The sequence below is a fragment of the Nematolebias whitei genome, chromosome 4, assembly GCF_014905685.2.
Source record: "Nematolebias whitei isolate Nwh7 chromosome 4, NemWhi1, whole genome shotgun sequence".
Taxonomy (NCBI): Eukaryota; Metazoa; Chordata; class Actinopteri; order Cyprinodontiformes; family Rivulidae; genus Nematolebias; species Nematolebias whitei.
Window position 1 is genome coordinate 26,706,365 of NC_056501.1, and position 14,503 is coordinate 26,720,867.

General features: G+C 40.9%; 1 protein-coding gene across 1 annotated transcript in view; it reads right to left on the reverse strand.

Moving 5' to 3' along the window:
* Nucleotides 1–11,893, reverse strand: part of flt4 (fms related receptor tyrosine kinase 4) — a 35,093-nt gene extending 23,200 nt beyond the window's left edge. Inside the window, exons 1-9 of the mRNA XM_037675079.1 lie at nucleotides 11,866–11,893; nucleotides 10,381–10,526; nucleotides 8,950–9,112; nucleotides 7,871–8,010; nucleotides 7,631–7,799; nucleotides 6,175–6,292; nucleotides 5,820–6,004; nucleotides 4,682–4,847; nucleotides 314–449 (exon numbers count right to left, since the gene is read on the reverse strand). Of these exons, the coding sequence (XP_037531007.1) occupies nucleotides 314–449; nucleotides 4,682–4,847; nucleotides 5,820–6,004; nucleotides 6,175–6,292; nucleotides 7,631–7,799; nucleotides 7,871–8,010; nucleotides 8,950–9,112; nucleotides 10,381–10,526; nucleotides 11,866–11,893 (1,251 nt within the window). The remainder of the gene's footprint in view (nucleotides 1–313; nucleotides 450–4,681; nucleotides 4,848–5,819; nucleotides 6,005–6,174; nucleotides 6,293–7,630; nucleotides 7,800–7,870; nucleotides 8,011–8,949; nucleotides 9,113–10,380; nucleotides 10,527–11,865) is intronic.
* Nucleotides 11,894–14,503: the final 2,610 nt, after the last annotated feature.

Sequence of the window (14,503 nt, forward strand, 5' to 3'; positions counted from 1 at the left end):
ACATCGTGCAGACGTGTGGTCCTTATGCATGCATCTGGATGTGTTTATATTCAGCTCTAACAGGAAGCCTGCAGAGGAAAACTCTTCTAAATATTTCTACAGTGGAAATAGCTCCTGGTTGAAAAATTCTGTTATGGAGCTCTGAATTTAGGACACTTACATAAAAACAACGGTTCAGGGACAAGTCACGTTTACATTAACGTTTTCTTTTCTGCGTTGTGCCCTAATAATATAATTTATCGCTCACGCACAAAAACACATTTTAATCTATTGTGGTCAATTCATAGAAAAACTGAGTCCTAACGGCTGGAACCTTTTCCCGATTATCCACCACTTCAACGGACGTTTCGATCGATTCAATTTCATTCAAGGCGTTTTCTGAGTTAATCTCCCGCCAGTTCTGACAGTCTGCGATCCTCTCGCTCTGACCTTTCCTGTCTTGTCGGACCCTGGAGAAAAGCACAAACACATTTGCGGCATTGCATCAGACAGTGAAGAGTGGACAAGAATTCAGAAACGTATCAGACATCCTTGGCTGTACAAAGACCCGTTTCTCCCCCCTCCCCCCCCCCCATTTGAATTTCAGATCAGCTTGTATCCCAGAGCAAAAGCAATTAAATCAAGCGTCCCGGCAACTAAAGGGAAACAACCATTTCTATTATGATGATCGTCAGCGGGAACATCATGGCAGAGCTAATGAAACATGAAATGGAATCTACCAGTATTTGGCATTCTTACCCGAGGGACACGGTTCTACAAGAGGACCAATTAATGGGACTCAGTTTCACTTTATTTTACGCAGAATCATGAAAGAAAATTGAAAAATAAAAAAACACTACTTGAGAAATGTAAATAAATTAGTGGGTCTAATTTAACAAACAATAAAATAAAATAAACAAGACTGTGTTTGAACGTATGATATATAAGTAACAAAGTAACATCCATGTTTTTTATTTCATGCCAGAATCGATTTAAAGGAACGTTTTATTGTTTCTGTGCAGTCAGGGACTAAATGATATATAGTGCTGGTGTAGCAGGACAAGTTATAGATGTATAATTATAGTTTGGTCCGGGGTGCGTTACGGTGGCACAGTTGGTAGAGCTGTGCATGTTCTCTCCGTGCATGTGTTTTCTCTGGGTACTCCGGTTTCCTCCCGTAGACCAAAAACATGCGTGTTAGACTGATTGGTAACTCTATTATCCCTAGATGTGTGAGAGAGTGAATGGCTGTTTGTCTCTTTGTGTCCCTGTGATGGACTGGAGACCTGTCCAGGGTGTCCTCTGCCTCTCACACAGTGACTGCTGGATATGGGCACCAGTGACCCCCATGATCCGAAATGGAAGAAATGGGTAAAGATAATGGATGGATGAATGGGAGTTTGGCCTGGGCCAAAGTATATACCCAGAGGAATAAACTGTCCTCGGGAGTGTAAAAAAGCCTAGGCCAGATCATCCCCCCAGGTAAGAATATATCAATTTAACGTGGTAATCTCAAACGATGTCTCGTTCAGTAACGTGTATCACAGAGTCATGAACCGTGACAATTTCAACAGTAAATTGGTTGAGATTTCAATTTGTCAAGAAATGACAAATCTTTGATATCTTTTGTTACAAACTAAGAATATTTGCACCGTTTAAAATGAATCAGGGATGCAAAATGGTGGACACAACAAACAATGCAAGCAAGTAGAGCGGTCATTTCTAACCCGAGCCCTAAGCCTGGCTCCACCCGACCCGAATTCGGGGTGGGCCGGGCCATGATAATGTGCTGGATGTTTGGGCCGGGTCGGTGTCGGGTTTTTAATTGTGTCAGGATCAGCGACAATCCAATTATATGATAACATGGCCTGCCATACAATCACAAGCCGCACACAGCCATTTCACCGCGAGCTGACTGGCCTTGAAAAAGGTAAAAAGTTCTGTTCAGCTTCAGATGGTACTATACTGCCAGGCAGGAAGCGATCCATCGCCCAAATGGACCTTCATTCTGCCGCTGCACTCAGCGGACGCACAAGGCCGACGACCCAAACAGGTGAGAGCCCAAAGCAGACGTGTCAGAGCAGGGTCCATGAATAAATCAGATTGCAGGCAGAAGCAGGGATTAAATGCTCTTTTACGGCCATGAAAGAACAAACACCCCCTCAGCTCCGAATCTTCTGCCCCTTAATTCATGTCGCTGACCGTTAAAACAGTAACTAATTAAAAATGTTGGGGTTGTTTCCGGGTTCAGACCTGCAATTACTGTTAATTTGTTGGATCGGGTTGGGTTCAGAAATTATGACTGTGGGCTGTGGCACCGGGTCAGATCAGATTTTTTTGGCCCAAATGCAACTCTACAAGCAATGGGAGTTTGCTGGAGCAACGAGGAATGGGCTATTTTCTATATTTTCCAGGATTTACTCATTTCTTGTTCTAATAGACATAATGAAACTATTTTAGTTCTTGTAGGAGCTCAGGACTGATTAAGTCCAGTCTTTATTGTTACTGTAGTCAATTTTAGGTATTAAGTAAAAAACAAAAATAATTAATTCTTGTACGTAGGACTCGAAACTACTGATAACATTACAGTCTGGCCTGATGGCGATATAGGCTACAATATACTCAGTGTATAAACTAGCCTAGGCCCCTTTGACCCCAGGTATAGTGGACTGGGGGTATACTTTGGCCAAGATGGCCGCGCTCAGCCGAGCCACAGCTCCAGAGGCTCCTGGTGAACTCGAGCAGGACACATTATCCCCAGTTGCTCCTCAAGCGTTTTCCACAGCTGCCCACTGCTCCACATGGAGGTGGATGGGTTAAATGCAGAGAGACAATTTTGCCATTGTATGGGAACATACAATGATGACAATACACACACTATTAACAACAACAACAACAACAACAACAACAACAACAACAACAACAATATTATTATTATGTTCCTGTTATTTTTGTTTTAACTTTTTGTGTGCATATAGTGCACATCCAGAGTACGGGTCTGACCGTGACACACTTGTGGAGTTTTCTGCCATTGTGGTTCATTCCTTCCAGCCTCGGGCTCAGGCCTGTCATGGCAGCTGTCTCCATGATCCTCCATTGGACCGAACTCTACGAACCCATTCGGTTCCATGGGGAAACCTTTGATGCTCTCCGTCTGCCGGACCCAGTTCTGGAGGGCAGTCTGGGAGGGCTGCAGTCATTGTTACCATCGGGCTGCTGACGGACCTGCTAACTAGACTTGCTAATGCCGCTAACAAGACCACGCCGCTAACAGTACCATGGCACCAACAAGACCATGTTGCTAAGAGAAACCTCACTGTCATCAGAACTACTCTCCTACTAGGACCATGCTGCTATAGATTTATTTCTTTTTCACTTGTGGCACCTTGTTTCTGTATTTTTGTTGCATGCTTTAAATAAATCCCAGTTTATGTTAGTTTAGTTTATGTTAGTGCTCGTATTAAGCATGTAAATTATAGCTGAACAGAACCTATGAGAATCGTGCTGCTGTTGCTCCATGTGTTGTTTTGCACTATTAGTGACTAGCGTATATCTTAGATCGTTTAGCGTGCCGTTAGGCGTTTGTTTAGCGTATATCTTTATTTATATCAAGATTTGTGCTCACCAACCACACCAACAAAACTATGGTTTGATTAGTCTCTTAAGAATGATTTGTTCAATTAGCTTTGTAGAGATCTAGTAGAGCGCTGTATGAATGGGTAAATGAGGGCACAGATTGTAGTGTAAAGTGCTTTGAGTGTCTTGATAAAATAAAAAGGTGCTATATACAGTAAGTACAGTCTTTTTACCATTTACCACTACAACCACAAAGATTATAAATGTCCAATATCCTTGAAGTGCATCCACAAGACACAAGACGGACACAAGAAAACTCCTAAAAGACCAACAGAGTACAAAAGACATTCAATTCTGATACACAAGAAAAGGTCAAAACAAATGCATATCAGTCAGTGCCCATAAAATGCCACATCAGATGCACTATGAATGTAAAACAACATAAACTAGACAACTAAGGGGAAAGTTCTGCTATACTGTGATAAGTGTACGGTGTGTGTACTTCTTATAAGAGCACATTGGGTATCTTGGGTCTGCAACACGGAAAGGTCAGAACAGCAATAACTTTAAAAAAAATTAAGCCCTGGGGGAAGACGGTGGAGGAATGTAACTACAAAAAGGAAATTCAGCAACAGCACCCACAACAGAAAACATAAAAGAGGTGAAAATTGTCGCCCAGGGAATCCATTAAATCATGCTGTGCCCTTCAGAAGAGTTAAAGAAAGTGAGAAAAATCCTGAGGCGACACTTACTGATAAGTGTTTGTTTGTTTGTTTCAGTGTTCACATGTACTTTTAGACATAAGTGTGTGATATGTAGCCTCATGATGGGTAAAAGCACATGTGTAGCTTAATGTTTTTTTTTCTGTTCATGTGGATTAATCTACTGTTTATCAGAAAGTGAAACTGCTGTGAGACGGACCATGACGCTGATTTGACATGTTTCGTTGCCCTCCTCAGAACTTTCATCATCTCCTCTGTTCTCTAATCTTCCACCCCGTTCTTGAGTCAGAATCCTTTTTTAGTTTAAACTAATTTAATTTTTGCTGTACACTTATTTTCCACACTTTTCTTTCTGCTCACAGAAACATCAATGGACTGAATAAATGGACTTTGGTATTGCTTACAGTCGGTTTTGAGTCCGGTTGAGGACACAGGGGCCCCAGGGCCTCCACTGCCAGCTGATGTTTGGAGCAGGGAGACCGTAGGCAGTACATGTTAGCGTCTGACTGCTGCCACTGGGGTACGGACTGGAGGGATCAGCCACTTCTTTCTCATGAATCTGTGGGGGAACTGAAAAACACCGGAGCCAGTCAATCAACTCAACCAGCCACAGCTGTAATATTCATGGTTGTAGCCCTAATTTTACTTTGTTTTCAGTGTCAAGGAAGAAAACAACTTAATGATAGCCTGGCAAGGCTCATGAAAACCTTGTATTTCAATCTTTTATATATTTTTTAATTTATTTTTTTATTTTTGATGCGAGGACACTGGTGGAACTACAAAAACAACCTTATTATGAGTGCATTGATATTTTCACGATTTAAAAATATATATATTTAGAATGTACAATATTATGACCAACATTACAGAATTTAGGTACTACCCCAAACTACTATACATTTAATTAGAAAATAGTATGTAAAGTTCATAATAGTAAATTTTGCATTCTAAGGAAACATTAGAATAATGTATTCTTCCAAACTGCATCTGTTCCATATTGATATTTAAATACATAGTTTTACATTGTAAAATGCACCACAGGAATTTTAAGGGGTGATGTTTTGATTTCCACTTTGTCACCAACACGTTTACACTTTTTTTGGTTTCACCCAAAAGTAGGCGGGGCCATAAGAAGGACAAGAAAGTGATGAGATGTTGCTCCAGACTATTACAGCCAGACCAAAGGAGCTGCTACATACCAATGAGTTGTTTAACATCCATTTGAATTAAAAAAAAATGAAAATGTAGTGTCAAATAAAAAAATATCACTTTAGAAAATAGTAATTGCAACTATTTTTGACCAAAATGATGCTATTTAGTTAAAGCTGATATAAAACTCACATATCCTAGACTTGTTACTTACAAATGGGACTGTTAAAGCTGCTTTAAAGAACTGTTGTTTTTATTAGCTTCTTTATAAGTTACTGCTACCACAGTGTACTGATCAAGTCCCAGGAATATAATTCTATACTACGCATGTAAGCAGAAGGCACTTATTGGTCCTATTTTCCACTGAGGGTAGCCGGCACCAAGTTCACATACCGTTGACAACAAGCGTGATGTTAAGCCTCTTCTCCAGCGAAGCCGCTCTGTTTCTCAGAACCACCGTGTACAATCCCAAATCCTCCTGACAAACCTCCTTAATCTCCAAAGCATGGTTAGAGTGCATCCTTATCCTTTTCATTTTGAACTCTGGTCGGTTGTTTATCAGCTCCCCATTTTTATACCTGGACACAAGACACACATAGCTGCTACAGCACAAAAAAACGACGCTGCCTAGATGTTCCGGTCATTGGTTAATCTCTAACGGGTCTAAATTGCTGCCATGTTAGGCCTGGTTTTACTTCTGAAAACTTCCTTTTACATTTAATGACTGCACCAGAGAGTCTTATGTTACCATTGAGTTTCCGGTGTGGGGAAGGCAGAGACGTTAAGCTGCAACTTGAACGACTTCTGGCCGGCAGTCACCTCTACCACAGGTCCATCTCTGTAGTCAAGGTTGATAAACGGCCTTTCTGGAATTAGAGGCATTTTGTTGTTTACATAAAGTGCTCGCGGCTTTAAAAGCTAAAAGTGGGCGCACGAAACACTCAACCACTGTGGACTGAAAGGTGGTTTTAAAAGGTTTTTCTTGATGTCTCCTTTCCATACGGACATTTTGTGGTCTGGATTTTGAAAACAAATCTTATACTGGAGTGGATTCCTAATGACAAAACCACTTTAATAGTGCGAAACACTAAAAGCATAAGTAGTCACACAAACTAAACTGTTCACAGCAATTTGAGGTGTAACACAAATCACAACATGAAACACAATATAAAGCAGATGTGTTACAAGGAAAAAGTGTGACTGATATACTGACAGACCAGTTCAGAAAGAGTTCTGGGATCAAATGTTACCACCTATAAGGTAGAAATGATCATTTATAGTGAATTCAAAGCTGTCTGAGAAAACGTTGTGTTCTTATACAAATTCATTCGAAAGAGCAAATTGTAAAGCCATATTAAAGAACAATCTAACATGCTTTGGGAAGTCATGACTGACATTTTTATTTATAAAGTTATTTATCAAAACTTCCTGCAATGTAAACAAAACGGTGTGTTACAAGATGCTTTTTGTAGACATGGAAACAAAAAATCTCTCAAAAATGCTCAGTTTCTATAAATAAGGCAGCATTTTAATTTAGCTGCTAGTCCATTATGGCATAAATGGTTAAGTTAATTTGTAACGTGTTGTTGCTTAGTGTCTTTAAATACTGCAGATACAAGAAAAGTTTGATTTTTTTGTATTGGGGCTCTGTATAATCAGTAGTCATTATCTTACCTGCAGTAGACATGTTGTAGAATTGAGGAGAAATTGTAATGAATAAGTCAAGCCAACAACTCATCAAACAAGCAAACAAAACAGTTTTTTTGTATAACTATCCATACCTTTATGGTGTAAAGTTTTACAATAGAGCATTGATTTAAACTGCTATGAAAATCTTGAGGTGGGATTCATTTAAAATTTTGGAAAATCTACTCTAAAACTAGCCCCAATCTGATTTCTTGATAGTTTCACTCTGTAAGAATTCGCTGACTCTTTAAATGGAGATTGTGCTTGCTGTCTACTGCAGGTAAGATACTGACTACCCATACCTACCCTAAAGAAACCTAATAAAAACAATCCCGACTATAAAAAAAAATTCCATGCTCAATAATCCAGGTATACAATCCAACAATTTTCAGTCAGGTCATCTTGTCATCAGATCAATCCCAACTATCCCTTTGAGCTGCATGGAGAAGGATGCTAGCATGTGCAGTACGTGGATTGTTATTTTGGTTAGGTCTTCTCAGTGTGGTGTTACTGCTCACCATAAACTGTGACTTGAATCTGTAGGGTCTCTGTTGTGTCCATGCTGGTGACGTTGCATATGTACGGTCCCGTATCTGTGATGTTGACGTTGTAGATGGTCAGGACCCGAACAGCCTCTGTGGCGTGGGACAGAGCTTCTCGATGGGGTTTCTCTACGCAGCTGTTTGTCTGGTGAGCAGAAATAAACTGATTCTAGCTGAAGAGTTGAACTCTTGTTGGAAAATCAGCCGAGGGAGTACCTGTTTACCAGGATAGGACCACTGAATGTCCACCCCAGCGTTGAACTCCACCATGGCTGTGCAGTTCAGAGTGAGGGCCTCCCCCACCAGAAGCTCCACTGGCTCCTCAGGAAACAGCTTGACATCGTAAATCTGACTTCCTGTCCGGGAAAAAGAAAGGAAAAAAAAAAGATGGGAGGGGAGGGTGACAACATGAGAGGTCACAGCGACATGGTCAGCAGATTTTCCTTCCTCGCAGGACTGGAGGAAACGGACTTTCCTTTGCACCAGAGAAGACATCCTACTATAAAGACATGTTCTGTCACAACCTTGCACCGTTTCCTTTCATGTGTCAAGCCACGTCGCTAAAGGAAATAAAAGTGGAACCCAGCGACGCTTCAAGCAAAGATAAGAGAAAAGCCTCGAAAGCTTTGGTCAGTGGCCATGGAAGCTGAAATTCAACTCATGTCTTTTTACCCTCGGTGAAAATGATGATGGTGTCTCTGCAACAGACTGTGATTGCCCGATTGTTTAAAACACCCCATTAGTCTTTAAAGTGAGGACTCCATTCTCCTCTGAAGGATGCGGCTATTATTTTTGTCTGGCAGCAGTCGAGATAAGTTTCCTCTCCTCCTCTACAAGAGTGAGGTGCATCATCTCTCACCACAGAGCAAAGACCCCCTCAGGGGCCTCGGAGTTTGCTCACAACGAAAGGAAAGCTTCTGCACACACACATGCACATACACAAAAAACAACAAAGTTCATCAACTTTATTTCTGAAATCCAATTGTGACTTCCATTTCCTTCCTTTTTCTGTATTTTCTTCAGATTCTGCCACCATAATGGCTCATGTTCCACTCGAACAAAGAAAATAAAAGGAGTTGCCTTTGAGAAAATTACATTATTCAATAAAGGTCTGAAATTTTCTGCACTACTGCGTAACTGGTTCACTCTGAATTATTGTGACAAGACAGTGAGAGCAGCGCTTCAAATCTCAGTCGTATACTTTGTTCCTGGAGTTGGAGCTTGTCGTCTCTGTTCGTGTTAAAGCTTGCACGACTTGTACATTTCATGCTTTTACAGCCAATGCTCATTTTTACCTGTAGAGTGGACCAGGTAGCTGGCAGAGTGATACTCGTTGCCTCCCAGTGAGGCCACACATCCAACAATGACCATGGGCACGCTGTCAATGACCCGTCTGGGAATGGTCCAGCCTCGCTTGTTGCTCCACGTCATCTCGCTCATCTCCAGAGGTGCTGAATGCTGTTGGAGTGGAAATAATACATGAAAATGATTGTCTCTAATGCAGTGAGTTGCAATAAGTATTCATCCCTACGGCACTCTCTCTATTAAATCACATAAACTGACATTTAAATGGATTTTCCATTTGATTTTTAATCACCGGATCTACATGAAAAACTCCAGAATAATGAATTTAGGTGAGGGGTTGTCGATAGAGGTGGATATGGTGCCAAAGTATTTACACCTGTCAAATGATAAGAACATGTAACGGCCTCTGGAACCAACACCAGTTCAACACCTCGAAGCAGAAAGGTCTACCACCAAGCAAGAGACAGTATCACAGAATCCTAAACGTCCTACAGAGGTCTCTTGAATCCATTAGTAGGAAATTAAAGGAATATGCCACCGCAGCAAGCCAGCCGGGTTATGGATGGGACAAGAAGGGTATAAATGGGAATAGTAACCAGGAGGTCAGAAATAACCCTGATGGAGCTGGACAGCTCTTCTGTAGAGATGGGAGGATCTGTCCATAGGACCACTGTAAGCAACACAGAGCTGGGCTTCATAGAAGAGTGGCCAGAAAAAATGATAACAAAACAAAAAAGAAAAAGACAGATGATATGGAAGATGACAAAATATATATTGGAGAGTCCTCAAACATGTGAAAGAAGGTGCTGTGATCAGATGAGACTAAAATGTAGCACCTTGTCCCATGCAAACACAAGACAAGCTGAAATCCCCATGGTGAAGCACGGTGGTGGCAGCATCATGCAGTGGATTTTTCATTCATTGGTAGGAACTATAAAACTGGTCAGTGTTTAGGTAAAGATGGATGCAGCAAAACACAAATTCCTGAAGGAAACCTGTTGGAGTCTTCCAGTTAAGAAGGGGCAGAGGGTCACCTTTCACAAGACAATGACTCTAAACACATAGCCGAAGCAATATTCTTGTGATTTAAGGAAGAACAGTTAAACGTTCCAGAATGGCCCAATTAACCCAGACCTCGATCAACCTGAAGGCTCTAGAGTAGTTTGGTCATGAAGAATTGACCAAAATCCCACTGGTTAGATGTACCAAGGTCATGGAGATGGACCTAAGGAGACTTGCTGATGTTTCTTTTGAAGTGCAAAGTTAAACCTTCCACACATCATTTCAAAGTCCAGCCTGTAAGGTAATACGAGACAGGATACCAGGGGACGGGACGTATACTTTTGCAACCCACTGTACATTTGAACGGCATTGCTTGACAGCTTCAACAGGTGGTATATGTTGAGGGAGGTGATGCGTACTGAGACGAGGGTGACGTTCAGATCCGGCACCGTGACCAGACACGGCACATCGACGTGCGTGGTGAGGCGGGTGATGAAAATGGTTTCCAGGCCGTTTGCGTTGCCATCGTTGGAGCTGCCTCTCGTCAGAAACGGCTGCGTAGGATCTAGATGCAGAAAAAAAGGAAGCCGTTAAAAGGTAATCTCAATACCAGCTGTGGTAATAGCAGCTATTACCCAGCTAACTTTGTGAACGAACGCATGGATCTCCAGCAGCCTGATAACGTCCCCCCCGGATGAGCTGTGTGAGTAGTTTATCATGATTACAGACGCATCAGTCCGTCCCCAGCAGCACATAAGGACTGTTATTACCGGTACATACAGACACAGGGCTAGACAGCCAAAGGTTTAATCTTCCTGATACTGTTTCACCTCAAGCTGTCTGTTGGAGGGGAAGTAGCTCTGCTGTGTTTCTCTTTTTATTGTCTGACTCTACTGAAGCTTTGGAAAACATCCCAGCGACTCTGTCACCAATTTACATCACAGCCAGCGCAGAAGCTCATATTCGCATGGAAAGATAACACATTTATATTAAAACGCTTATCTCCCTGCCTTTGAAAAAAGAAATCAACACTATGGAACATCATCCAGATATTTTGAATAACCTGCTTTTCATTCCATTTTTCTGATTAGCTTTCTATTATTGTATTTTCCTGAGCAGAGCTGAAAGCGATCTTCTTAAGTTGTTATGGGGCCAAAACAACGGCTTCTGTATCTTTCTTGTGGTGAGCTAAATACACTGAAATAACTCCTCCACATTTTAGGAGTCTGCTCAGTAAATAACTGCAGACATCAGGAAGACAAGTTTGAAATGCAGATTTGTATAGAAGAAAACGCACTTGCATACCAATATACGCAAGTCCCTTGCTAATTAGAAAACTTCTGCGAGGCTGATAAAGTGTCACATTTTGTCATTATTTTTTACTTTCAGTCAAATTAACTGGGATCAGTTAGAACATTGGCGAAGCAACGACACTGAGCCAGCTGAGCACATCTGCAATTTTCTACACGATAATGGACTGATCTGAAAACAGCAGAAACCTCTCGGTTATTGCACTCATGGGCTCTGTCTTTAACACCGAAGAGAAATACGAGAAGAACGGGAAACAACTGAGGTTTTAGAGTTAGAAAAATCCCATTTGATGAAGCGTGACCTACTAAAGATTGTACTCCAATCAGCACGGTTACTACAGTAATCAGGATGTGTAGAACGAGCTGTATAGGATCATTAATCAGAGCTGCAGTGGCTGCTAAGATGATGCTATGGGTGATGCACTTCCTGAATGAAAGTACTTCAAATTCAACACATAGATTATCAACAGAGATTTGAATTTCTTGTGTATCTCAAACAGTGTGAAGGACACTGGATTAGGTTAGATTACATGGACAACATCCAAACACCACTCTTTATTTGCTCAAATTGAGCCCAGCATGTTTGGCACAAACCTGACCAGACCTCCAGTGAATTCATCATCTTGACTGTGGTTCTATTCAGCTGTGTGACTTAAACCGTGCTGGAAGAAGACATTTTATTGATGGCACCATGAATGCCTGCAGACGAGCCAGAGCACTGGCTGAAAACATGGCTCCCAGTCCTGAGAAGCTTGGCAGAAGAGAAACATTCAAGCAGAGTAAATGTGCCAAGATACACTGCTGCTGAAATCACAGCCGAGCGTCGAGAAGAGAACAAGTCAAGAATTATACCTTAAAAAATAAACTTTTTTGGGGTGGTATTTTAAAAAGATGGCTCAGAACTTTTTTAATAGGGTTCAGTTAATAGGTTATGAATAATCAATATCTTACCTGTGGTAGATGACTTTTTATATGGCTTTCATTTAGAGGAGCCAATGTCAGGGTTGTGGGAACATTTTGTTTTTTTGTATTTGAGTTTGTTATTTCATGTTTGGTTCTTTGTGTTCAGAGTAGTTCCCGGTTAGTTTGTATTTTTGTTGTCTGTTGTGTGGTATTCTGGGATAGGCAAACGTTTTCCGCTTTGCCCTCTGAAATTAATAGGCAAGATCACGTGACTCCTCGATTCAAAACCAGTCAGCAGAAAGACAACACGCACCGTTTCTTTTATACATGATCACTCGCTCCTTCACAAAGGTAAACAAAAATGGTCAAACCCTGGTTTGTGCTTGGACACACAAATAGGTGAGAAAAGTAGAGTAGAATTTTCTGGCACTGTATACCAAGTACAACTGACCCAGATAGACAAATTAAACTTCACCATCCTCATTGTTCATTTTCACTCACACCTGCTTCCCATCAGTGACCCACTCACCTGTGTTTCAAGTAATTACCCTCCCTGATATTTACGTATATTCCCTGTTCTTTTTGTTTGTTTGCCTTTTTTTAATTAGTTCCCTGTTGCTTTGTGTATCCAGTTAACCTGTGTCGGTCCTACTTAATTTTGGATCTTTTTATTGTCTGGATCAACATCTGGGTCAACATCGCTCATTTTTTCATGGCAATAAAGTAAAATTGTGGCTAAAGTGATGAGCTACTAGCTAGTCAGAGTGAATTGCAGTGTAAACAAAGCCAACTTTAAAAAAGTGGTTTATGTGAACCTGGGTAAATCTTCACATTGCCCATATTGAACCCAAACACCAAAATTCTATATAACTATTTCTCCAAACTGAGGGGTTTTGCAGCGCTATCTAGAACAGGTAGGATACTTACTATTCATATCCACAGAAGTGCACTCAAAAGATATTCCTTTAAAGAGAATAAGTAGCTAGTGTTTTTTTTTTATTTTTATCAAAAAGTAAAAATTTATGATGTACAGATATATTCTGTGTCAAACTCAAGGTCTGAGGGCCAACTCTGGCCCTTGTTAACATTTTATCTGGCCCTCAAGATGATATTTAAGTAAAATGTTTGTTATCGTCTCTCATTGTTTAAAAACCTAGCATCCTTTATTTAGTCTTCAGATGACAGTGGGTCAATTTTGAAGTCAAGAAAATTTTGTTTGAGTTGTTCATTAAACTTTGATTTTGATGTGGAAAAAGCCAAAGAGAAGGTCAAATGAACCTGCAGCCAAGAAAAGATGTCAGACTGGAGTTAATGCACTTACAGAAATTGACCCTTGGTTTGAATCAAGTTTTCAATTTGGCTCCCCTTTGTAACCAATATGACCCCCCCCCCCCAACCCCGTTTTGAGTCTCAGACACAAAAATTGATTTCATGCACCGAGCTGCTACAACAGAACCTGTAATTTTATTGAAATAAATCAGAACAAAAAGGTTTATAATTTTACTTGGGAGCAAAATATCCTAGTTTCAATGATATAGTTTCAAAGATAATCCTGTTTTGACCGAGGTGTTCTCTGATAGTTTGTGAAAGGTTCGTGTTCGCATGTTTGGTGGACAGCATGCAGCACAGACGGGGCAAATGGTCCACATTTGCCTGTCTAAATGAAACCACATGTGCACCGTCTCATCCTGCTCCACTCCGGGGTCTCATTTATTGCTGCGATTACATCTGCTTCAGTTAGATCTGTGGAAATTGTTTTGGCACATGATCAGGGATGAACTGGTGTTTCACATGAGTGGTCTGGTCAGCAGGACTCCTCCCCTACATGAAAATCATCTGTTTGAATCTACTGTACCTCACATGTCTCCCTCACAGCACAGAAACAAGAAAAATAAAAAAGATCAGCCTGGAAGCCAGGGCCACAATCCTAAAGGTGATATAGGACAGAGAAAGTTGGTAGTCAATTCTGGAACAAGATTAAAAAGAAAAAACTATGGCTGCAAAGTCTGTGTGGTTCTTTTCAAACTGAGAAAGTGCTGACATATTTCATTATTTAGAAATATTAAAAGAAACCCTCTCTCTGTACGAAAGTAAATGATCAGACCTGTCTCATTATCAAAACCTTTGCATCCCTTATTTATGAAATAATACTCCTGTCAGCTTCCAGGGTGTTCCTGAGGCCAAATGAACCACTTCCAGTCCCAACTAAGCAGTGATTCAAGTAATATTCAAACAGAAGATCTGCTTCAATACAAAGCCTCAGTTTTCCTGTGAACCTCCCTAGGATAACACAATAAAGCTTCCACAGAGCTGCACACCACGAGTTATA